Genomic DNA, 26,477 nt, shown 5'->3' with positions numbered 1-26,477 from the left:
CGCCACCAGCACCGAATGCTCCTCCGCTCGGACTCGGGCTGTCCCCTGGCCGGCTCCGCCGCTCCCCTATTGGCTCCCGCCGCCCCTTGCCCGCCCCATTGGCTCCGGCCGCCAGCTGCGGCGTCGCGGTTGGCCGATCCAGGTGTCAATCACGGCGGAGCCCCCGGGAGTGCCCGCCTCCGCTGTTATCAGGTTAGTGTTAGCCGCGGTGCTGGGGCTCGGGATTCCAAGCGGAGCTGGTTGAGCCCTCAAAGTCCCTCACCGCGCTGGCTTTGGGGGGGTCTCCACTGGTGTCAATACAAAAGAGGAGCTGAGCAAAGCGAGAGACTCCTGCTAACCAGGGACATGGACATGAAGAAAAGGATCCACTTAGAGCTGCGGAACAGGACGCCCTCAGATGTAAGCAATGCAAAAAAAAAAATCCATCCCACATTTTGGGGGGTGCATTAACCTTATTACAAAATGTAGGGGTGCAGTGGTCCTAGGTAACGCCCGTGCCAGCTGCTGCTGAAGCCGCTGTTGCCCTTGAGGTGCCTACCGGTGTGTGTATGTCTCCGTGCACCCAATTTGGGGTGCCCAAAGGCGCACGCGTTATGGTCTAGGGGAAAACTATACGCTGCCCGAGTCTGCTGGTGTGAAATGCATTAAAGGGGCTTGCAATGCATTAAATGAAAATAAGTTGGTGGTTCTCTCTGGCTGCTTTAGTTTGCAAATATTTGCACTGGGTGCTGGGCAGGGAGGGACTGTGAGGGAGTTGGAAATGGTTTAGTTTAAAGTGCGTCTTCATTTCTTTGCAGTGATCAGGCAAGAGAGACTGGGGAGCCATATTTGTAACTTTGTAGTCCTCATGAACGCGCCCTTTCTCTCTCTCTCCCTCTCCAGATGCTGAGAAGACAAAAAAATAGGATTTTAAAACAAATGTTCACGGGTTTTTAAAATCTGATCCAGCTGACAGTATCGCAAGCTTTTAATAAAAAAAATTGCCCAAATAAATCCACTCTCCACCCCCTCTCCATCCACACACACAAAAAGACTGGATGTTTTTTTTTTCCTTTGGGGCTGGACTTAGGTTGTTGTTCAGCGTCTCACTGAATAAACGAGAACAAGAAAGTTTGTCAGGACAAAAATAGTCCATGGCTGCTTGGGTACAAATTATGCAGACAAGAGAAAATCTAGTTACCTCTCCTCGTTTTTCTGTTGGTCTCCTCCTGATCCTGCAGCGATTGCAACAGAACGGCGAGAGGGGTGGGGGGAACCCAATTTGGGAAGCCCCCCGAACCTCTTGCCAGATGCACCCAAGGAGAAATTAAGGTTTGGGGGTGTATGTGTGTGTTAGACTCTCCTGTGACGGGAATTTGGTGTTTTGTGCTGCGCAAAGGTGACCGGTCTCGTCTCTCCTGTGTAGTCATCGGTGTATGGGATCGGTGCAAGCGCCTTTTCCTAGCCTGGCCGCCTTGGGAACTTTAGTGTAACACAGAGTAAATAACCAGTCTCGGGGGGAACCCCCTCCCCCAAAAAAAAACGGATCCCCCCCAATCTGGCCAGGGATTTTTAGAAGCCCAGGCAGAAGAGGTCATTACATAATGGCTTAAATACTAACATAGTTTGATATTTGGGGGGGAAGGGGAGGTGTTCTCCAAACGATTCGCCTGCCTCCTACAGACTTCTAGGCTGTTTTGGTTGGAAGGCGCTGGGCGTAGATAGGACCGAATGAAAACATACCTCTCCCGAAATCAAAAAGTATACGTCTCCCAGGGAGGGAGGGAGGGGGGAGGGTGGAAACTGCCCCCACGGTTTTCCTATCGCGAGTAAAATGTCTGACGGACAAAGATTTACGTAACCTCCTTTTTAAACTTAAAAAAGTATTGGGGATGGAGCCGGAGGGGGGGAGTTTCCGTTGTATTGAGCTGGCTAGTGGGTCAGACCCCTTGCCTGGAGCAGCAGCACCTATTAATAAAATGTGGTGTGTGTGTGTGTGTAGGTTGCTGCATGAGTGGGGCTGCCACTGCTCCCTTGTGTTGCCCTGTGTGTGTATGTGCCAGCTAGCGCAGCACACGAGGGCTTGTTGTTTGTGAGAGCTGTGCAAAGGGGACAAAGAGCAAACGAAGGAGCTTCCTAATGAGGGGGCCTCCGTCCCTACATCTCTGCCGGGGAGATGAAATATTCCTCCCTCCCTCCCTCCCCCCCATGAAATCATTCCCAACTTTGTATCCTCGCGTTGGCAGCACCACAGTAAGGGTGAAGTAGGACAAGACGCCATGTTTTTTTCCGTCGAGCTGCAAAGGAGAAAAAGGCTGGGGTATGAAACCGAGGCGATTTATTCTTTAGGATCCGTGCGACTACAATAAAGGAGGGAATTCTTACAGGCACCATTGATGCAGTTAGCAAACAGTCCTTGTTTGTTACGTCCTGGAGGGAGCGTGTGTGTGTGTGTGTGTGTGTGTGCGGGGGGGAGTTGCTTTAAATGTTAGTATTTGTAACAAACTATAAAATGAGAAGCTTATCTAGATCTGTAGTTTCCTAATAATGGTGATTATTTGGTGGGGGAGGAGAAAAACTTAATGTTTTGTTATAGGGCCGGTCCTGGATACAGAATCGTAACGATTAAGCGGCTGAAGCAATGAGGGCGCATTCAGGGCTCGCTCTGTGTGTGTGTGTGTAACATGACTGCCAGCATTCAGGTCTGCCATTTTGTCACTGTTGTTGTCACTGAGTGGGGAGGAGGCTGTTTTTAAAGAAGATAAAAATCGTTTAGCACGATTCCCAGCAAGGTGGCAACGGTCTGTTCGAACCCGAACGACTGCTGCAGAGTGGCGGGGGGCCGCCAGGGAGGGAGGCCGGGTGTTGGGGTGTGCGCGTCTGCCTGCAGAGGGGAGAATCCCAGCCCTTGTTTGTTTCCCTGCAAAGGCGTCTCTTGGCAGCGTGGAGGAGCCTGTATCTTTAAATGGAGCGTTGGTAGCTCGAAATGGAACGTTGTGTTCGCGAGCATTCTGCGGCGTGGTGGCTAACGTTCGGAGGAGACTGGAAAGTCAGTCGCGCTCTCGCCAGTAGCACCTGGCTGCGTCTCCCCGTCGTCAGCGCGGGCATTAATGCCACTTTGTTGTTCGTTGTCCAAATCCCGATAGAGGTGGCTTCCCCGGAGCTGGAAGAAGCAAGCAGACATAGAAGGTCGTTTGCATAGTGTTTTTTTTTTTTGTTTTTTTTTTTTTGATGGCTTTAAAATGCCTGCAGCAGCTTCCAAAGGGAGGGGAGCGCATTATTGATGAGTTGGGAATATGCCTTCTTCCTGGGCAGGGCCCTGCGGGAAGGTAGGTCTCGTTTTTTTCATGGATTATGTAGCAGTAACCGCGAGCGCCGCTTGAGGCTTATCTGCATTTTTCTTCATGCTCCCCATTTTTCTCCAGACTGCTAAGTGGGACGTTTTAGCAACAATAGTTTTTAAACCAAATTTGGTTTACTTTTCTCCCTGTGCTTTTGATTAATGGAGAGTAGCATTAATAGGCCTTTGATTGGGACAATGTTGCATCTGAAGAAGTGGGGGTTTTTTACCCACGAAAGCTTATGCCCAAATAAATCTGTTAGTCTCTATGGGGCCACCGGACTCCTTGTTGTTTTTGCACTTCTATAACTCGGAGATTTGGTGGGTAAAGAAACCCTGTCAGTCATAAAATGTTAGTTATCTAACATAAACAACAAGGAGTCTGGTGGCACCTTAAAGACTAACAGATTTATTTGGGCATAAGCTTTCGTGAGTAAAAACCTCACTTCTTCGGATGCATGTTACTTTGTCACCTGTTTAAAGTCTTTTGACTCTGAGAATAAACTCACATAGCAAATGCTATAATTAAAATTGTTCTAAATTTCATTATGCATATTTATTTTAAAGATAACTAGGGGGAATAATGCTTGTGAGCATTGCTGTTTTACCAACCAAATCCGAAGGCACCCATTAGAATGTGGCCAGTTCATGTGCATATAGGTCCTCATGTCATGGAGAAATCAAGTGTACAATTTGGGGCCTGCCACTCTTCAAAAAACCCTTTTTCAATCAAATTGAGTGAGCCTGTGCCTTTGGGCACTAGATAAAGTGGCGACTGAATTTTAAAAGTGATTATTGCTTGGGCCCATCCACTACTTCGTGTAGATTGTGCATGTTTCAATATAGACAGAACAATGACATTAAATTTGATATTGTATTAGTCTGTGAGCTCTTCTTTACATAGGTAAAGATGATGCAGTATCTTCAGTAACTCTCTGGCAGGTTAATGGTTTCCAGTACATATTTGCACTATAACCCATATTTTAGCAGTATTTGGTCACGTTGTTCTGTTGGGATTATTATTGCACCTCTACCCCGATATAACGCTGTCCTCGGGAGCCAAAAAATCTTACCGCGTTAAAGGTAGAAACTGCATTATATCGAACTTGCTTTGATCCGCCGGAGTGCGCAGCCCCGCCCCTCCCGGAGCGCTGCTTTACCTCGTTATATCTGAATTCGTGTTCTATCGGATCGCATTATATCGGGGTAGAGGTGTATTTTTAAAAGTACCATTAAAAGAAATATACTCTGAAAAACTGGCCTTCACTTTACAAAACGAAAGTAGATTTAGCTGAAGCTTTTGAGCCATTTGTGCCTTGGTATTGCAACCCATGTGGTATTTAACTTACATCAGCCCCTTGCCAGGGTTGAGATTTTGCAAATCAAGGGGCGTAGTAGTGAAGCATTATATCAGAATTTCATTACCTTTGTGGGTTTATGTTAATATTCTGTAGGCTGTAGAGAGATGTAGTATAATTCTTGTTTGGAATACTGCTTAATACTGTGTAACAGAGCTGGTTACTTTGGGATGTTAAATCTTATAATTCTGTAGGTTTAGCATACATATTAATTAACAAAAATATATAATGCAAATGTATTAAATATGGTGGAATGCATAGGAGCCCCATTTTCTCCCCCCCCCTTTTTTTTTGTTTAACATGAATTTAGAGCTAATGAAAGGTGCCAGATTGATAGTACCTGAAATTATATTTTTCTATGTATTGTACAGTTGGTGGTTATGCAGTTTTTCCTACTGGAATTTTCTCCTTTTCTTCTGTATCCACTGTGTTTAATATTGAGAAAGTAGTTCATGTGCTGTACACATACACTCTAAGCTTGTCTTACTTATGATAGTCGTTTTCTGATGTAAACACCTGTTCACTTGGAATTAGAAGAGATTATTTCAGACAGGTTACTAGAGAGCCATCAGATGGCAATGTAACTACTGAACTACATAGAAGACGCTTTTGTGGGCAGATTTTTGGGCCCTCTTGTTTATTTGTATTGTACATAGCCTAATTCAGTAGCTAAATATAAAGGCTGTAAAGCAAATTATCAGTTTAACGTTGTCTGTCTGGCTATGCAACACAGATCTTGCATGTGTCTTTGAAATTCTGCTAAAATGTCTTTTTTTTATGCTTTAGAGATAGATTGTTGATTACTTTAGTCCAAAGACTTAATGCTTGTTCTAAATGGGACACTATTCACTTGAAATTTAGTCAATTAAAATAAATGTTGAAGGTTACTTCACTTTCTTCACATGCTTCTGATTCCCCTGCCAGAAACTTCTGTTTAATTTTATTTATGTCTGTTCTCTTCTGTTGTGTGGAAAACCTACACAAACAAAAGGGAAAACAGTGAAAATGACTACTTATAAAGTCCTATGAAATACAGAAGGTAAACCAAAATATAACTTTCCCCTCTAGTCCTTTATGATTACTATGTTAATTGCAATAATAGTAAATGGCTTCAGTTGGTGTCTCCTTAAAAATTTGCATTCTTGTAAAAGCATTGTAATAATCCAAGTTAGTGTCTTCATTTAAATTTTATCTCTCTTGTGCTTAACAAATAAAAAATGAAAGGTCCTCTAACTATTTTATGCAGCTACCAGCAGCCTCTCTGAATTTGTGACCTGCTGGTATTCTGCTAAGTTCTCAAAAGTTTATATTGGGGCTATATATCTCTACATCTATACTGCTGGATCCCCAGAAGGGGTGTTTTAGTAAAGTGAATAAATTGTTTGTGTTGGAACAACGGATAGTGGAAACAGGTAGGTATGAAGGAAACCTAGTTAGGCAAATATGTACCTCATTTGATCTAGAATCATGGATGAGAATGAACATATACAGGTACAGAATTTGTGTGTGCAATCCATAGTGAGTGGTCTAGAAATCTTTTTTTTTTTTTTTTTTTTTCCTTTTTAAACTTGACCAAGTTGTAAGCGTGTGAAGGGGTCTATGTACATACAAGATAAAACCTTGCTGCCTAGCTTTCTAATCTGTCCATGATGTTGTCATTATCTGATGGATTTTCTAGATTTTTATTGTGTGGTTTAATCCTGACATTTCACCCTCAACTGTTCAAAATTCCCCTGCGGCTATCAGTATCTCAAATGCAATCCTATTTATGTAAGGTGTAGGATGATTCATGTGTGTACAGAACAAGAAAACATCAACTTGAAAAACTGTTCTCTTGATAAAGTTATCAGAACAAAAATAGCGAGCTTTCGTTAACAAGCCACCATATAATGGTATAAAGAATTGCATTATGTCACATGAAGAAATAATTATTGAAAAAAGACACCAGAAGCTGAAAAAAGACACACAGCAGGAAGAACAGCTAACTAGTACGGATTCTTGAGGGCCTATGTAATATGATTGACTTAAGCCTGAATCTGATAACTTGTCCTACAGCCAGATCTGCACACACACAATCTTGAAAATCAATGGGCAGTATCTGTCCTCTGCTACGCTGCCCTACTTATGCACCAAGATGTGCCAATATTTTGAGCTTAACCATATGGACCTTCAAAATGCAACTTTAGAGGTAATAGTTCAGGGCCTCCAGTACACTATTCTTCCCCTCTTCATTCATCTTGAATTCCTAAGGACTGTATTGTCTACAAATATGTACATCTTTAAAGGTACTGAATTTGTAGTGTAAAGGATGATGGCTACCTTTTAAAAACTGATATACTGTATGTAGTGCACCTCAGTTAGGAATAATCATAAATATGGACTCTATTTACTAATTCCACCTCTAATGGAACTGTAGAGGCTGGAGAAAGGTAAGAATTGGACCCATAAAAACGTAAGTAGTTACGTTTCAAATGATTTAAACAATGTAAAGCTTTAGATATGAGTGGTGCTATGAACTCAGCTGGTTTCCCAGCCAGAATCTCTGGTGTGGGAAGAAGCGTGTTTGGAATTCCATGTGAACGGACTGGGAGGTAACAGAGCTGGCATAACCTGACGCTAACATTGAGACTTTTTTTGCTGTGGCAGGTCTCAGTAGACTGTGTGATTAAACACCTTGGCCAGGTAAAATGAAATGTATGTAGTCAGGTGTGGTTGCTCCCCAACGAGAACAGTGAGCAGTTACTCTCTGCTGATGGGCCTAGCTGGAGTTGCTGGTTGTTACTTGACTATTAACTTGTTATTACTGTAACATACAAACCATTTTCATTTTCTTCCTCTGCCATCCTTTCACCCTACCATTCTTCAAACAACATTTATAAACTCTTATTTTCTGCCTCTTGCCTAGCTCACTAACCTTGGTTTTCTCTCTTTCCTGCTAGAGTCTAGTAAATCTAGTGGGACATTTCACTTACATGGTACTCAGTACCTACAACTTTTCAGACAAGATATTGATTTAATATTAGTGATTAATGTGCTAACATTCTTACTAAGCTTTTATTTGACTTAAGGCAGGAAATAAATTTCATGCTAAATTTATGAGAGTAGCAGATATGATTGCTCCAGTACTGAATGACCACAGAATGTGTACAGCAGTCTAGCTAAATGTTAACTTGGAATTAAACTATTTTAAAATTAGCTATGATGTGCACAAAGTATTTGAATGTGTGTTTACTGTGTGGCTCTGAGGTCATTTAACAATATCTAGCTTTTCTATAGCGTTTTCCACTGGTAGCTCTCAAAATGCTTTACAAAGGAGGTAAGCATCATTATCCCTATCTTACAGATAGGAGAAGTGACTTTCCCAAGGTCACCCAGCAGGCCATTGGCAGAGCCAGGGATAGAGATGAGGTCGCCTGAGGCCCAATCAGTGCTCTATCCACTAGGACATCCTGCGTCCAGGAAAAGGAGATGGAAGCAAACCTCAAAATGGCGCCAAAAAGGGGGGGCGGGTGCATTTGTTTTGAAAGTCAAGCAATTTAATCACTTCCCTATCACTGTTTAGGCCAGGCCCCCTCAAACGAAGTGTGTTCAGACCTCAGAGGTTCAGAGCCAAATTTGCGATCAGTATTACCCAAAAGAGCCACAGTCATGTGAATTCATTGTTTCATTTACATATATATAATTCTCACAGCAAAAGGACTGACCAAGTATTCTATAATTGGTTAATAACATAGTAAAAGCTTCCTGATTGGTTAATAATTTAGATTAATAATTAAATCACACAGGTTTAATATCATGTGCTGCAAAGAGCTGCAGGAGAGGGATTAATGAGCCATTTGTGGTTCATAACCCTCAGTCTGAGTAGCGCTGTTCTAAGGCATTTGTGCTGGTCTGTAGGTAATTTTATAAAAGAAACAAACTAGAAAAACCTGCCTATAGATGCCCTTGAATAAAATGGTCTTGCTACATTTTTATAAGTATTCTTTGACTTATTAACTAGCATGGTGCATAGTCTTGTGTATGTACAGGTAGTCACTGAGATGTTTCAATTGGAAGCATGCTTTCATGTGACATGATTCTTAAAAATATATGTAAGCTTTACTAAAGTCATAGATCCCTCTTTTTTTTTTCTTCTTCTTCTTCTAGAAGTTTTGGATTGGAGGTGCTATGTAGTTAGTCTCCGCAATTTTGATTATAGGGTGTATACCATTAGTTTTCTTCCTCCCTCCCTCCCACCACTTTCCTATTTCATTTGAAACTTCAGACTTTCTTATAACTCCACTATAGGAACATAGTTCTAACATCTTGTCTTTGACTCTCTATGTATTTGTTGGTTTCTGGGCTGATGGTGACACACTGTACAGAATGTTATAGAGTGGAAATTTACTGATAATGGACCAGAGTGATGGCACAACCTTAAATCCAATTCAACTGGCTAGTGAAGAATTATTTCCCCTATGTATAGGAACAATTTGGTAGAGTTGATCTAGTGGTTCTTCCTCCACACGTTCTTCTGGCCCCGTGCATTGGGTGTGGCCAGGGGAGAGTGGGCCTTGCCAGGATGCCCCGGCAGGCTGTTGGCAGGCAACAGAAAATGGTAACCTGTAAATCCTACGCCTGCTGACTAGTCATTCAATCTGAATCATTAGCTCACTTTCTATGGGCCCTCCTTCCATATTCACAATGAATAATTCAAGAACAAAATGCTAGGCTGGTTAAGATTTGGGATAATTGTTTAGAGCTAAGGTGTTGGTATATTGTATTTCTATTTGAGTTGATCTAGTAACTGACAAACTGCTTTTTCCTACTAATGAACTTGTAATGCTCAAATATTTCATTGTGGCTAAACATTATGGTATTAATATAAAAAAACTTGTTAAAAGTGCACTAGAAGGTAATGTTGGGGTCTCTGTGCACACACACGTACTCACAACTTGAGCGAAGTAAGCAGAGAACTGTGCCAGCATGATACAAAAGTTAGTGAGCTCTTCAAATATGCACATGCTGAAATGAAATACATGGTTGTAGTAGTTTGGGATTAAGTAAACAGTACAGGGAGCTTCCAAGCAAAAGGATGTGTAGGTGTTAGCATATTGAAGTTTGATGGGGCTGCACCATTCAAAGACCACCCCAGATAGAAGCTTTTAAAGTCCAGTGTTGTATTTCATATGACATTTGTGCAAAGATTCAGAATTCCAACTCAATGAATACAGGTGCCAAGTGAATAAAATAACTTGAGATGTGAATGGGTCGTTTTTATTTCCAGTGCTGTCTGTGATTTCATGAACATGGCAGCATTAATGAACTTGGCAGCACCAAAAGTGCATATATTAAATCAGGCCTTGTATGTTGGTGATCTCCATCTTGGGTATGTCTTTTTAAAGGGCACCTTTGAAGTTAGTAGGACATTAACCATAGTGAAGATGCCTTTGGGATGCTCTCTCTGTTCATACACGGTTTCCATAATGTGGTAACTGAATGCTTCCCAAAGTTCTAAAGCAGGGGTAGGCAACCTATGGCACGTGTGCCGAAGGCGGCACGCGAGCTGATTTTCAGTGGCACTCACACTGCCCTGGTCCTGGACACCAGTCTGGGGGGCTCTGCATTTTAATTTAATTTTAAATGAAGCTTCTTAAACATTTTAAAAACCTTATTTACTTTCCATACAACAATAGTTTAGTTCTATATTATAGACTTATAGAAAGAGACCTTCTAAAAACGTTAACATGTGTGACTGGCACGCGAAACCTTAAATCAGAGTGAATAACTGAAGACTGGGCACACCACTTCTGAAAGGTTGCCGATCCCCGTTCTAAAGTTATACATTTGGCCCATTCAGAATGTCCCCTCTTCCTGAGACCAGGAGACGCTGCCTCAGCTGCTACATGTGTTGTTCATAGCTCAGGATGGGAGGGGTGTGTGCTGTGTGGTTTCCCAGAAGGGAAGTGTCCCATCCCGATATGTGGCGTTCTCTGCGTTTGTGTTGCATAACATTGACCAGGCTCCGTGCTAGGTAAGTGGCACTCCCACAGCCAGTTTTCTTAATCGTTTGTTTAAAACGCTTGTGATATTTGCTGATAAGTAGGTGAGTGAAACCAGTTTTTTTCATCTTGTCAAAGGCCTGGAGTAAGGCCTGGTGGTTGAAATATCAAAATTACTAGGTTTATCCTGACTCCGATAAAAAACAAATCTTTAGTAACATGCTCATGTTAGGGGGGTTGAGGGGGGGCAGGCGTGTGTGTGTGGTTATATTTAAAAAGTCTGTGTTTTGGGGGAGGTTCCAAGTATCAGAACCCTTCCTGTATCTGTTGAAATGTAGGTTAGAAAAAATTCCGATTTAGTCCGGCCTAGGCTGTGTCTCCTGTGAGACACAGAGCAGTGCTAAAGGAGTAGTTGAGGATTACCCCATTATAGGGGAATCCCTAGTGGCATAAAGCCAGCACATTCAATGCCAGGCGACCTATTATCCCCCCACCCCATCTCCCTCCATATAGGTGCAATGCCAGAGATGGGAGAGGAACGTGGCCAGCGTATGCTGAGCTCTGGCAATCCTGGAATGGCAGAACAGTCGCTAGGAGGTGGGTCCTAGTTGACATAGCCCAGTAACTATTCTAACTTGACCTGGGGGCCACACAGGGTCCTGGCTGCCCCCAACGGTGTATAAGGGTGGTATATTGCCCCTCTGCCCCCTCTCCTTGGGTGTGTCAAGCAGAGCTAATGCACCTCTGAGGATCCACCTCTAAATGCCCAGTACTTTCCAAATGGCATGTATGCTGCTTACAGTTACTGATTAAAAGAGAAAACAACCTTTCCAAACCTCTCTTGGTTTCATTTTGGTTGCTGGTTTAGAGCAGGAAGTGCAGAGGTTTGCATAATTGCACCACGAGTTTGCAAAGCTTCACAGCAGCTGCAACTTCAGTGCAGCCTGTTTCATAGGCTGAGCACTCGAGCATGTCTTGATGCCACATTCCAGATAGTATCTGAAGTGAACATCCCTAAGAATTGAATCCTTTCTGCCAGGGGGTGGCAAAAGTAACTTTGAGGGAGAAGATCGTCTTGTAAACACTGAGAATGTAAAGCTCTTCACCATCAGTTTTTCTTTCCCCTGTTTTTTCTGCGAAGTGCCAATGATGGGCTGTCCTACTTTCATTACACTTATGGACAGTTTAACAGGATTCGCCCTTCCCCAACATACCAAAACTTCCAGTGTGGAGTGTATTGTGTCCTTTTGCATGGAATATGTTCAAGGATAATTGCTCTTGCTTGCGATGACAGATTGTGCCAGAGAACAGTTTATTGGAGTAACATAAGTTGGGGTGAACAAACTGGTAGGTTTCCGCCAGAAGGTCCCCAGCCCACAGGATCACTGATCTGGAATTAAGTGCTGGAGCTAGAAAGAAATCTGATTTGACAGCCTAAAAGGATGGGTGTCCATCATTAATTATGAGTGATGCAGGGGTAGGACTTCTTGCCAGGCTCAAAAGCTCAGAGGGACGTGCTCCCGCATTTGGGGGAGAAATAGAGTTTCTGCAGTTGTATCTAAAGAACTGAGCAAGCTCCCATTTGTCACAGACCTTTTCCCCTCTCCTTATGGATGGGGAGAAGGGAGCACCTGGCACTGAGATTAGGCAGTGGGGGACAGGAAGGGACATAATGCAATTGCTAATTCCAGTAGACCAGACACTGGCCAAGAGCTTTGTGGTACTGAGTGAATGTGCTTCCCCTTACTCTGCGGGTAGCATGGCCATGTGGAATGGTGGCCATTTTCTGTCCCAAGGGAGCGAAATATACAGGGTGGGATTTACTTTGTGTGATGCCCTGATAATCTACGAGGTCCCTACCTCCAATGTCCGTGGACTGGTGTGGCTGAATTTGATCCTTGGCTTTCTACTAGTAAATTTGCTATTTAACCTGTTAAAAACTGAGCTTTAACGGTGTGGTTTTTGTAATATCATTTATGTCGCTCTTCTAGTCTTGATGATCTGTCATGGATTACAGTTCAGGGATTTAATCACTGGCAGTAACTACTTTGCCTTTGAACCATTGTGCTGTGCTTGCAGGAGTGAAACTGTAGGCTCTTTGGAGCAGTAACTTTGTACTTACTGTAATATATATGTAGACTTAATGTAAAAAACCCACCATGTCATAAACCCATTGGAAAATAGTGATGTGCATGTGTGTAAATTAGTATAACAAAGTATATTCGTTTTTCAGAAAAGTAAACTGACCTATCTTAGGGTCTCTGTCACCTAGGCAGAAAAGCGAGCAAGGAGAAAAATCGTGCCAGGTAAACTGTGCAGAGAATGTGTAATGAAAGTTGCGTATGAGTGTCCCCATGGAATACAATACCTGTGTGCATACAATGGGCTGTCGTTAACTCAGAAATGAGCATCGTTCCACAGTGCAGAGCATGGGGTACGTTAATGCTGCATAAGCAGTGATGAATACAGCTTAATACAGTATCTGTATGAGAAAACTCTGGATTCTGTTGGTTATCAAACATGTACTGCAAGGAGTACTGCAAGGGGTGATGTAATCAAAGGCACGGAGAGATACAGGACACACTGTAATCCATAGTTAGGCATGCAAAGTGGACAGACATCAAGGTGATCTCCGTCTGGAAGAGTCTGCCAACACCAGAGATAGAAACTGGAGCGGCCACAGAAATAAGTAAGGAGTCAGGTGAGGAGGGAGCAGTGACCTATTTATGGTTCTTGGAACACCACACAAAAGCAAGCCTTGACACTAGCAAACCACAGAGTAACACACAGGCAGCAGTACGTGTACCACCAGGAAGCACCTGGCGCAGCAGGTGGCGGTTTGGCAGGCCACCGAGTGGAAGAATGGGGAAATGATCACCCAGAGCAGACCCCTGGGACGTAGAGACGAGAACCAGTTAGGGCTCTGCACACCTTGACCAGACCGTCCCAACCATGCCGCAGTCATTGCCCCGCCCCCAAATGCACCACCTTGCATTGCAGGCAGAGGCTTTAACGATCCTCACCATAGATCCCAATGAACCAGTCTGTCTGTCCGCCTCTCCACTGGGCTTATTGCAGGTTCCTTTGCCGCAGTTTAGGTGTGAGACTCACCTGCTCTGGCAGTAGTGGCCATACGAGACTGGCTTATGGATAGGAACCCTCTTTGATACAGAGATGGTGAAGGATAGTGTTCTCTTTGGTGGTCACAACTGCCTGCAGCGTGCTGTTCTTGCATTGTTTCCCAGAACACATCAACTATTTTTGGGCAGAGAGCATGTGGCATGCTCACTTTTCTGTGCGGTGCATGGGCTGAGTGCTGATGCTATGCAGTTATGGGACGCTTAGGAGGGCGGAAATGTGATGTGATCTCTTAGAACAATATTGCACAACTTGTATCTTTCCTTCTGTCTAGATTCTTGTGGAGCCCACTACCGCCAGTAGTTTGCTTTGCTTGTGCATCATGCAGTGAACAGAACAGTTGGAGCCTAGATGACTTTGAGCACTGGGGGGCCTCCCATCCTTTTACACAGACTTACTTCCATAGTCTAGCTCCGGGGGTCTCACAAGAAATTTCTCGGTGGCCTCAGACTGTGGCCACCTACTCTTGCTGGTGGCTGCTGACAGGTTTTTCCTAAAATACTTAATTAACTTTTAGGAAAAACAAATAAATATGCACATAGATATGTCCAAATCATTATAATTTATTTATGTACATTTTTATTGGAGACTCAAAAATAATGTACAGTCGACTCTTATTCTTTACTGGACCTAAACAGAATAGAAACAAATAATGTGCTTTGCATGTTCTTGTCTTTTTGTTGTTGTTGTTGCAGCTTCTGTTTGGTTGCTTCTTCTTTTTTCTGTTTCTGTGAAAAGTGACATTTGTATGTCTAACACTGCTTTGCCCCTCCTCCCCCCCCAGTCACTGCCCAGGAGGGTATGGCCGCACAAAAAGCCCTTGGTAGCCACATTTCGAGAAACGCTGGGTAGCTTGTACCTCTCATCAGCGATAGTGTCTTCCTTAGCTTGACTGAACTGCAGGGCTCCCGTAAGACAGTATTGGTTCAAATATGATATGGCAGACTCTCACGTTCTTAATTCATAATGGTTAGGGCCCATTCATCACGTTCTGACGTGTATAAGGAGCCCTGTAAAGGGGGTTAGGGTCTGAGTGGTGAATACTGCATCCATCCAGAAATGCTTATCTGCTGTGTTTTATTGGGGTGAAACAAAAGGGGAGAAGTCCTGTGTGTGAAAACAAAGAGCTCAGTGACCCACTTGGCATGTTCAGTGGGAAGTGTGATAGGCATGCTCTGTCTGAGACCAGTTTCCACAAAACTATCCAGTTTCTTTGAGAAAATAATCCAGTGCAAAAAGCCTGCAAATCTCCGTCATGCCTTTAGATAGTTAGTCTAGTCAGATACTTCCAATGGGAGTGGGGTCTTATTTGCCCTTCCATGAAACTTCTCAGTAAACCTGCCTTTTGTCACTGTATGTAAATATCTATACAGTGTCCAATCTTACACCCTGCCCTAGTCCACATGTAAGTCCCATTAGCCTGGCAGGGGAGGGAGTATGCAGTGCCCAACACCTTGGGGTTCCAATGGTGATTGTCTTTTTTGGTCTAGTTGGGCAATAGGATATGTCTTCCCAAACAGGGCCCTCTTGAGGATGGGAGGTCACTGTCAGACCTCCTCAGCTGTGTGGACTCTAACAAAAAGGGATAAGCTCTAGAGAAGGGAAAGATAAAAGGAGAGGCAAAGTAAGAAAGAAAGGGGAAGAGAGGAGGAAGTATATGTGGGCAGGAGGAGAGTAAACTAACATGGGGTATATAACACCCGGGGGAAAATTTGCAGGCTGGTTGTATCAGCTGCTGTGTGTAAAAGTGCAGATGAAAAACTAATGCAAAATTAAGTTTGTGCACTGAAAACAAAGTGAAGTCAGGAAGTTCACAGTGTATGGTTTCATGCAGCCATGTTACCTTGGTCCCATTGTACACCTGTGGTATTTGCTATTCCTGTATATTTAATGTGGTGAAGCCAGCTCTGTTGTGGGATCCTTCACTTTTCAATTTCAGAATGATTTTTAACTTTGCCACTGTAATGTTGCACTAACAAAATTCGTTGAATGAAATTTCTCTCTCAGAGAAAAGGACCAAAATCCCAAACTAAGCTGCTGCCATTTCTGATATGTCCTTCCTCCCCTATCCCCTCCCTTCACTGCTGAGGGAAGAGACTGAGAGTCCTTCTCTGTCTCTCTTGCTCAGCTTCAGACTTAAACACCATTTTCCCTTTAACTGGGTTGCAGGCCAGATCTCACCCCTAACCTTGGTGCCAGCTCTTGGAGCTGTGGGCACTCTCTCTCTGCCTGAACTCACCTTGGAATGCAAGGCTGTGTCGTGCCTGTCACCCCCCGCAGTTTAATAGCCTTCGGATAACTGGATCCAAACAGATCTCACGGAGAGTCTTTACTCTTGGTCCGCTTTGCAGCCCCATGCTCAGCACATTAGCCCTTTCCTTTGCTCTCACGGTTAGAGGGATAGGAGAGATTCCTTTGAAAGGTGGATTCCAAAGCCACTTAGTGCCCAGTGGGCGGGCAGGCTGCAGGGGATAAATGGGGCAGGCAAAGGCCCTCTGCCCTGCTCAGCAAGGACATGATCCGATAAAGGGAAAACCGAGGGGTGTGAATGTAAGAGTTTGTTGCTTGGGTTTGAATAAGTAGAGCTGTTTGAAAAGTATGTGCATTTAAATGTAGAAACTTCTCTAGTTTAGGACAGGAAGTGAAGATTTGTAAGATTAGTTTGAAACTGCAGGAGGAACTAGGTAGGCTGGAAGGATGTAGCTACTCAGATTCAAATTTGAACCAGTCACTGGCGTGAATTCTTTTTAAAAGTGCTTATATGATTATTTTTAAATGAGCACAGTTGACTACAACCTCCGTTTTTTACAGTACTTCTCATCTGCAAGTTGGCACGTCAAACCACTCAGAGTCTGTACTGACCAGTACTCTAGCCCTGTGTTAGAGCAGAGCTTCCGTCACTGCTTTATGTGGGAGTCTGGTTGTTTTGGGAGTTTTCTACCCCCGGATTTGTCTCATCCAGGTACTAACCGAGCCCCACCTGGTATCTTGAAGTATTGTGGCAAAAGGATATGCCTATTGAATACTTCTGGGTTTGTTTGTTGCTCCTGCCTTAATTTCAGATGAAGTGTTTTTTGTTTTTTTTTTGTTTTTTTTTTTAAAGTGAGACATTTATATAGGAAATAATACATAAAACTTTATTAATAGTCTTCTGGTCTGTGTGTGGATTCTTTTGCAAAACTTGTACAAGGACACTTGCTTATTGTTCTCCTGGGAGGGAAATTGGGAAAAGAAACCTGGAAATTGCATTTCCTGTTGAAACTCTGATTACATGCATCACTTGCGTACCTATACCATCTTGGATCTCCCTTCACCTGCATGGAGCCCCCTTGAATTCAGCCCATGGATTTCATTGCAAGAATGGAGACTGTGATTCAAAATAAATTGGAGTTAAATATAATATATAGTAAAGCTGTTTGATGCAACCATCAAATCACACCACATTGACTTGAATCTCCTGCTATGGGATTACTGCAATAACCATTTTCAAAAAAAGAAACATTTGCATATTAACTGCCTCATGTATGCACAGGAAGGTTTCCTCATCTTGCTAACTCTGTGGTTCTTGCAAACTCTCTTGGGTCCTGTCCCCTTTGCTTTTAAAACAAAAGATTCTCCAGATTTCTCCGGCGATCTGTCACAGTAGGGGGACCTGACTATTGCGGAGTTTTGGAACACTGCTCTGCCTCCAGCCTTTCCCCCTCCCTGAGTGTCAACGGTCTGTGGTACCCCCTTGACAACCTATATCATGCAGGGCTCTGTAATGCAGCCATAGAGGTGTATTCTTCTCTCAGTGTGGGAGAACTTGCTCTCATAACTTGCCTGTTGATAGGGGAGTATTTGCACTCTTTATTCTGGCAAAATGGGGGAGGATTTACTGTAGTGGGTCACCGCTCGTGCTGTGTATCCTGCTAGTGTTTCTACCAGGGATGTACTGAGTGTGGTAAGACTGCGTGAGGATTTTGGTTAACAATGAACTGTTTTTATTCTTTGATCACTGTGGTGGGGCTTTTTCGTCTTAAAGGGTTGCTTCTTTGCTTGAGCATCGACCTGTGTCGTTTGAAGGTGGCACCTTCCTAAGGTCTGATCATCAGCAAGGAGCTCCCATACAGTAATTTATCCCAGCTTTTGCTGAATGGGGGGCAGGGTCAACCACATGGGCAAATCCTGCATCCTCCTTTTCCTCCTCCCTCTGTTCCCCTCCATGCCCACTCTTTCTCTACATTATGGGGGAAGGGGAGGGTGAGACAGAAGATACAGGATCCGTACATGCTCAGGTGAGTGCAGAAGGAGAATCAGGCTCTATCCACTACCCCTTCCCGTTCCAGAAACATCTGAAGCCTGCCTTATAAACTCTTCAAGAAAAACCCATCTCTGTGGGGAAAACCTCGCCTTAGAACTCTGAAGCCCACAGAATACTGGGTGGGAGACTTCCAAGAGTACGTAGTGGAGTTAGGATTACCAGTGCCATGGAAAGTCAGGCACTCCCTAAAATGTAGCTTTGCATAGTATTAGTCAACCTGTTTCACTTCTCAGAAAATATCTATCTCCACAGCCAGCGGTCTAAAATTAAAGTTTACTTCTTTGAATAGCTTGTTATGATAAATTGAGATAATTTCTTAATGCAGAAAATGGTCTTTTAAATGACTGATGTATTGCATTGACAGGCAAGAAGTTATCAGAGCTGTAGGCTCTTTTTAATGAAGTCTTGAATATTCCAAGCTATTGTTAAAATGTCTTTAGCAGTAACTTTGATGAACAGTTGTTAGGAACTACTAGTAAATCATGTAAACTAGCTTTAATGCAATAGAACTGGCTCTAAGCCAGTTGCAGAATGCCATCTATGTTCAGGTTTGCTTCATTTGTCTCTCTCTAATAACAGTGTTTGTGAAATGTAGCTAAAATCCATCCTGAGATGTTAAGCTAGCATTGTAAACAACACTGCATGGCAGAAGCTGGAAATAACCATCCAGCGCAGTTGCAAAGTAGAACAACAAACTGTTGTATTCGGTTCCATAGCTTAAGTTTTTTTTATTGTGCTTTGTTTGTGAATTAACTGTTTAAACATTTATATGTATCTGACTGTAGGATAAACATTTTAACACATTTGAATTTTGTCTTTTCCAGGTTAAAGAACTCGTTCTTGACAACTGTAGGTCAAATGAAGGCAAAATTGAAGGACTCACAGATGAGTTTGAAGAGCTGGAATTCTTAAGTACAATCAACGTAGGCCTAAGCTCAGTTGCAAACTTACCAAAGTTAAACAAACTTAAGAAGGTAAATAAAGACGTGCCACATGTTGTATCTCTCTCTTTATATTTTTTCTTGCAATATATTAAGTGCGAAATAGACATTCACGTAAGAGCTTCCTCTAACGAGTTCAGTTGCGTTTGTTTTAAAATCTCTTTAATTTTTATTTTTTGGTCTGACTTCTAGCTCGAACTAAGCGATAACAGAATCTCAGGAGGACTGGAAGTATTGGCAGAAAAGTGTCCAAACCTCACGCATCTAAACCTAAGCGGCAACAAAATAAAAGATCTCAGTACAATAGAACCTCTGGTGAGTTAATGCGACAGCAAAAAGTGCTTTAAGTGTAGTTAAAACCCCTAGATATGTATGTGACCACAGGTCCCTTACAAGCTGACACCCCAAATAGAATGCGAGGTTGTCCACATCTGACACTTGGGCCTAACTGAGGCAAGCTGTAATATATTGGGGGTGGTGCGTGTGTGTGTGTGTGTGTGTGTGTGTGAGAGAGATAACGCCTCCCTCTAGTGGCCAGTCCTCATCAGATAGTACACATCCATATTGGGGCGGAGAATGGGTGTGGCCTAGGGGAATTTGTAGTGGGATATGGAGTCCTGAGGCTGATAGTGCAAGTCTAGTGCAGACAATAGCAATCGAAAGTTGCTCTGTGGTGGCTGTTCACTGGGCTATTCCATGAGTTGTGTTGGTGGGCTTCATCCAGTTTCTGGTGGGCATTTGGTGACATCACAGTCCTCTTCCCTCCCCCATTTGTGTTTGATACTCATTAGCGCACTTGTTGCATAAAGAAAACCCAAGAACTGGAAGGGCCGAGATTACCATGGCTACGTTCTCCGCTCCAAAAATGATACCGTCAAGCCGTGGCTGAGATTGGATGGGGGGGATGTACGCACAGGTGGCTCACTGTACTCCACTTGTCCTGAGACGAGAGGAGGGGCTGCAGTCTCCAGGACTGCCCATCTGGAATTAATCAAGAGCCCTGAGACTGACAGTAAGGGTGTCCTCACATTAGCCGTGCACCTATCAATGTCCCACTTCTGCTCTGGAAGTGTGAAAGGCAGCTGCCAGTCATTTCTGTACTCTTTTTAAAAGTGGGAACAATCTTACTCTTCAGGGTAGCTCGTCAGGAGAGAATAACAAAGCCATTTTTTACTTTACAGTATTTTGGTCCCTCAGCCCCACTCCTCCACCGGACACAGTTCTGCTAACAGGTCCCTGGTTTGGAAACTTGTGGGCCATTCCCGACTCTTCCATTTTCTACCCCTGTTCAGGGCTGGCGTCTGCTAACAGAAGTACCGACTCCCCCTGAGCAGTCCCGTTGGCATAGCTGGTGCATAGCCCTGGCCGCATGATCTCATAACTACCCCCTCTTTTCCTGTTGGACTCCTTTAAATCTCTTGTTTTCATGACCCCTCAACCATTGGGTTAAAAGTGGATCAGATTACAGTTTCAGAACACAGCTGGTGCCCCTCACGTCTTGCCCAATAATACTGTGGTGCTTAGGAATCAGGCTGCAAAATCAAGGGCTAGGGCAGGCTTTATCGCCTTTTTACCCCGTTAATCTTTCCATGAAAATCTCAAGCTCCTGAGGCGTCTCCTGTGTCGCTGGGATCCATCGCTAGCTCTACACGACGGGCAGGGTGGCCATGAGCCTCTGCCACCTGCTTGTGATCTCAGGGCTCTAAACTAATAAACCTTCACAATTTCATAGGAGAACATTGCTCTACAGCCTTCCTACTAAGCTCTTAGAGGGAAACCTTTCAGAACATCCAAGGCAAACCCTTAAGCCACCACACTTCTCTTTTATTGCGTTTAGTTTGTAAGTGACATTGCTTCCTTTTCCCATCTAAAAATTCTGTGCAGCTGAACATAAGCTGAAACCCCTTCTGCTCTCTTCCCCTCTCCTCCCCCCCCCCCGGTTTTCATCCAGCTGTTGGTGGTTATGTAGGCACTGGCCCCTGTGTGACATTGGGTCAGAGACTTTACCCCGTTCTATGCCTCAGTTTCCCCTTTGTAACATGGCAGTATTGCTACAGAGCTTTGTAAAGTGCTTTGAGATCTGTGAACAAAGAGTACTGATTTAAAACACTCCCTTTTATCCTTAGAAGTTACTTGCCGAGATATGTACCTTTTGGGTGTTAACTGGCTGCCCTTCAGTTTTTAAAGTCTTCCCAAGACAGGTCTCTGATGGAGCCTCCATTTTTACTTACAGAAAAAATTAGAAAACTTGAAGAGTTTAGATCTTTTCAATTGCGAGGTAACCAACTTGAACGACTACAGAGAAAATGTGTTCAAACTCCTCCCACAACTCACGTATCTCGACGGTTATGACCGGGATGACAAAGAAGCCCCAGATTCCGATGCAGAGGGCTATGTGGAGGGCCTAGATGATGAAGAGGAGGATGAAGATGGTATGTTACTAGCTCCATTTAGCGTATTTAGATTATAGCCAACTGATGTGCATGCTCCTTTCTTCTCCAAAAGCAACCCATTCACCTGACTTGTTGGTGAGAGAAGGGTTCTCCCAGCACCCAGTTCCCTGGCTTATGTAGATATGAATGTACCTGTGGCTCCTCCATAGACCGAGTAAAAACTAGACTTGGATAGCCCAGGCAGGGCCTAAAAGAGACACACACCCTTATCTTCAGTCAGAGAGTGCTGCGAGGTCTGGCCAGGAGAGAGAATGAGACAAGCACATAGGCAGCGAATAGGAAGAGGCAAAACTGAGGGGAAGGTGACAGGAGGGAGAAACTGATCAGAGAAACTGAAAGGACATACGTATTGCTCTCCATCTTCCAAGCCTTTTACAGTTAGGCAGTAATAAGGCATTTTCCCCACTTCCAGTTGAGAAAGCTGTGGCAGGGACAGAAGCAAAGCACATATAGCTATTAAAGATTGAGAGGACAGACCCTCAGAAAGGGGGAGGGGAAGGGAGACTGAGAATGGAAGATAGCAGCCGAATTAGGGGACGGTGAGTGAGGCTGTCGTGTGGATTAATAGGAAAGTGTGACATTGAATGATCAATAACAAAGTAAAAACGGCTGAGATAGATCAAAGGAGCAGAGAAGGCACATGCTGAACTTTGCTTGGGGCCAGCGCTGTCAAAGACACTGTAGAAGCAGAGAGTAACTTTATGAATGTTAGGAAAACTAACCTGCCAGTTCTCTTGGGGTATATTGTGCCATTCTGCTTCACCCCGACAGCCTGCATTCAGAGGCATCTGGCTTACCAGTTGGACCAATGTCAGGCTGGGTTTGGGGAATTTGCTAGACTCTTCAAACCAAGCTGAAAAGCAAAGCACACAGAATAGCTGGACTTGCACTTTCTCCTCGAGTGCGGAATTTGTTGTGTTGTGATCCAGTAAACACTGCAGCCGTGCCTGGCAGAAGGGTGCGCTGACAGACCCAACGCAGAGGTTCAGTGGGGACAAAAATCTCTCTCCGGCACAGTATAAATGCAGGCCTGAGTGAAAATGCTTTATCTTCCTTCTCAAAAATCCATACCAGTCGCTGGATTATGGCCCCCTTCGCATTGCTCTTGCAGCCTAGCGAGGATTGAGCGGCCTCTGGGGGAACTTTCCCATCACTGGGACTGGACAGGGTTGCTATGTGCAGCTCTTTCCCTCCCCTTCCTCCCCGCTACCACCAGGTGTAAGGAGCGAGCGGGGGATAGAGGGTTCTGGTCATTCCGTGGTGCTGGGAAGCCCACTGGCAGCAGTAGGGAAGCTGCTGTAAATCAGAGCAGCCCCTGGTCTGCTCTGACTTCCTCCCGGGCCACCCATGTTCCCCCAACAGCTCAGGATCTGCGAGGCACACAGGTGGCTTTAAGCCACTCTGTGCAGGATTCACTCTGGCCTCGTACCTTGCACCTGGAAAAAGGCAACAAGCTAGATTCTGCCCTCAAGCAGTCCTTGGGTGTGTGCCTTTTACCTCAGTGGGAAGGCAGGATTTGGCTGGTAATGTTTGAAAACTAAGTTTCCTGTAGACAGTTAACCGAGTTGACAGTCTTGCTTGCTTGTGTAGAAGAGGAGTATGATGAAGATGCTCAAGTAGTAGAAGATGAAGAGGAAGATGAGGAGGAGGAGGAAGGAGAAGAGGAGGATGTGAGCGGGGAAGAGGAGGTAAGGATTCGTGGCAGGGGGAACATCTGTGGCAGGTCTGAATACCTGCATAGAAATGTAAACCACATCACAACCTTTGTTTTTAAGTGCCCACATTTTTTTTTCTTCCATCTAAGACGCAATGAAAATACATGGGGATAGGTTTTGAAGAGCATCTGCCTGTGAGCCAGCTGCCATCTAGTGACCAGGAATAAATCATTCAGCTTCTTGGGATCATGTTGAAAACAGATGTAACTTTCAGCAGCTCTGTCGTTAATGTGTCCAGAGCTAGCCACTTTTCTCACACTCAGACTATTAAAAGCTGGAGTCAAAGTCTCTGTGAACAATTGAGAGAAAGAACCTATGTCTCAAAAAGCAGATGCTTAAAGGAAAACTGAGCCCAGACTTTTCCACAATGATACGGATATAAATAAGATTTCAGTCAGAATGTTTGAGAATAAGATTGGTCTGAAAGTTGAAAACAAAGTACTGTTGGCTTCAGACTCGGGGTGGGGGTGTTTGTCCATGGCCTTTATCTAAAAATAAAAAGGTGCCAATTTTTATAGTACAGAGATTCTTTCCTAAGTCTAACCTCCGAGAGGTTGAATGGGTAAAATGGAAAACAGAATTCAGCACAGTGTGTGGTTCCTACAACTGACTTTTCTTCCCCCTGCCCCACCCCCTTCTCTCTCTCTCTCACACAGCTTTCCCTCCTACTGTTAAAGTAGTAACAGAAGTGGTGAGGTCCTGTGTTTAAGTGTGTAACTTTGGAATGCTTAGAACTAAGCTTAGTATCCCATTTCCACAAACGGGCCCTGATCCCATTGAAATTAGTCTTGCCATTGATTTCACTGAACTCGACTTGAATTTTTGTGTTTACATATCAGTGTGGCTTTTAAAACCATGCAGTGAGAAGATCAGTTTCTTCTTTGAGAGGAGGCCAAATTTTAGATGAAATTGGGTAATATGGCTACTCTTGAGTCCTGCTGTGAAGAGTGGGCCAGAATCCAGTGTAGGAAGGTATTTTAGGGAATAAATGTGCACACTTATGCGGGGGGAAAGACACCTTTCAAGGGATTTGCTCAATTTCAAAATACTGTTGAAGTTTGTCGATTGGGAAAGGTGTTGAACAAAACTCTTTTTGTTAATCTTTCTGTAGGAAGATGAAGAAGGTTATAATGATGGTGAAGTAGATGATGATGAAGAAGAAGAAGAAATTGGTATGGCAATAATACAAACTTTAGTACAGAACAAAAGTAGTAATGTACTGTTTTTAAAAGCAGAACTGTATCTGAATATATATTACTGTGGTACTAAGCCATTTCCTAATGTAGCCATTTGTATGAATTGTTTGTTTTTACGATTATGCTATGATAGTACATCAAGGTACACACATAACCCAGTCCATGTTTATTTTGCAGAAGAAGAAAAGGGGCAGAAGAGAAAACGAGAACCCGAAGACGAGGGTGATGAAGATGATTAAACTGAATAACCTATTTTGAAAGTTTCCTATTGTGATTTGACTGTTTTTACCCTGTATTCTTCTCCCCTCCCTCCCCCCCCAACTTATTTTTTTTCTGATTGTAATGTTGCTGTGGGAATGAGAGGGAAAAGTGTTTTGGGTGGGCGAGGGAAAATACTATTTTTACTGCCACTCCTACTTTTCATTTTTAAAATTTTTTTGTCCCTTTTAGTTCCTGACTGTAAATGCAATAGTAAGTATAAACCAAGTGGCAATTTGTTTCTTATTATTGGAGTGGATAGTTTGACATCTTAAACTTAAGATCACTAGAGGATATCCAAAGTAGGCATACAGTCTGTTTTGAGACGGCTAAATATCTCTGGTTGTTGGGATTTACCATCTCTGCCAGTCACTAAGCATATTGTAAGCATTTTTTTGGGGGGGATGCTGCAGATCTAGGCAAAGCATCCAGTCCACAGCAACAGGAGTGAGAATGGCATATTGATAAAGTGATTTCTTTGTTGCCTGTTTGTGAATGACTGCCATTTTCAGCCAATGCTTTCCCTGCTTCTGTAGGTAACTCTTATTTTGCTGTTTGTAAATAGTGACCAAATGTGTTTGTTTTTCCTTTTGTTGAGTTCCTTTGGATCTGGTTTATGGGGTGACTACTTTGCAATCCCCCTCTGTGTGTTGTGTTTTGGGGGGGGTTTCCTTTCTTTTTTTTTTTTTTGGCCTGGGGTACAGCCAATACACTGAAAATGGCAGGCATTTAAATATATATATAAATATATATAAAAAAGTGTTCCTAATTCCTGAGTTACTAGTGAAATGAATTTGCAAATTGTAATAAAAAAATGTTTCAACCCTTTTAAATAAGGTGTGTACTATTTTGGTCTGTAATATAGAACGACACTTAGTCAATTTGAAGTGATGAGAAACGACTTCCACTTGTGCTATATACTTTGAAAATTTTTACAAACCTAAATACAGGAGACAGTACAGCATGTAGTGTAGAAGGTTTCTTTTCATACACGCAAGCACGAAATACTAATACAAAATTGTATTTTCTTACCTAGTGGAAGTCAGTAAAATGACTGAAAATACCTAGTGAATGTACAGTTTTACTTTCATATCCCTCTTTAAAATAGCTTTAGAAGTGACTTGTATTTCCTAGTCAATATTTCATCTGTATAAATACATTTGCAAGTTTTTTTTTTTCCCCAGAAGAGCCAAACTTTTGAGTTTTATGTCTGTTTGTCATTGATGAATTTCAATAAATCTTTTTATACAATTTTTTTTTGTGGCTTATTTGAGTAAAATGGGCCACTGGGAATGAACTGCATACCTTAAACGATAACATTCTGTTGAATTCCCTGGTATTTTTAGTAGTCGCTTCATACATTTTCTTCTATAAAATTGCTCTAAGCCATGGTTGGGTGAAAGCAAGGGGATATTTTCGCTTTAATGCAAATGATGGTATGCTATCTTTATTTCAGAATGTTTGTTTATTTTTAAGTTGCCGATAAGGTGACTCTTACATTTTAGCATGTTAATTTTTCCCATCAGCGGTCTGTCCTAGCCATATTAATCCAAGTCCAACAGAGATTGTTTTAGTTACCAGGGCTCTACATGTCAGTTGCTAGGCCAATCATTAGCAACGTTGGTGTGGTTTTTGCTTGCTAATCAATGAGATGAAGGTTCCTAGAAGTCATCTTTTGTTTTTCATTGAAGATCCAAAGGAAAATCTGGCTTTCCTTTGTTGGGAAGGGGTTCTGTACCATAGATGTTTGGCGTACAATGTTCATAAAAGGGATACACATAGAATGATGCAAGCTACAGAAGAGCACACGCACTC

At 43.2% G+C, this 26,477-nt stretch overlaps 1 protein-coding gene across 3 annotated transcripts; it reads left to right on the top strand.

The window, feature by feature from the left end:
* Positions 1–25,495, top strand: ANP32A (acidic nuclear phosphoprotein 32 family member A). Of its 3 annotated transcripts, none has more exons than XM_034782810.1 (7): positions 1–192; positions 18,924–19,073; positions 19,233–19,355; positions 21,274–21,472; positions 23,084–23,181; positions 24,320–24,380; positions 24,582–25,495. In XM_034782810.1, the coding sequence occupies exons 1-7, from the start codon at positions 16–18 to the stop codon at positions 24,641–24,643; spliced, it is 870 nt and encodes a 289-aa protein (XP_034638701.1). In that variant the 5' UTR covers positions 1–15; the 3' UTR covers positions 24,644–25,495. The 3 variants fall into 3 exon arrangements, with proteins under 3 accessions (XP_034638701.1, XP_034638702.1, XP_034638703.1); XM_034782811.1 differs by lacking the exon at positions 1–192 and adding an exon at positions 199–399; XM_034782812.1 differs by lacking the exon at positions 1–192 and adding an exon at positions 3,213–3,308.
* The last annotated feature ends 982 nt before the right edge of the window (positions 25,496–26,477 follow it).

Source organism: Trachemys scripta, chromosome 10 (assembly GCF_013100865.1).
Source record: "Trachemys scripta elegans isolate TJP31775 chromosome 10, CAS_Tse_1.0, whole genome shotgun sequence".
NCBI classification, from domain to species: Eukaryota; Metazoa; Chordata; order Testudines; family Emydidae; genus Trachemys; species Trachemys scripta.
The sequence above is the reverse complement of the archived record's forward strand: the minus strand, read 5'-3'. Positions and strand labels throughout refer to the sequence as shown.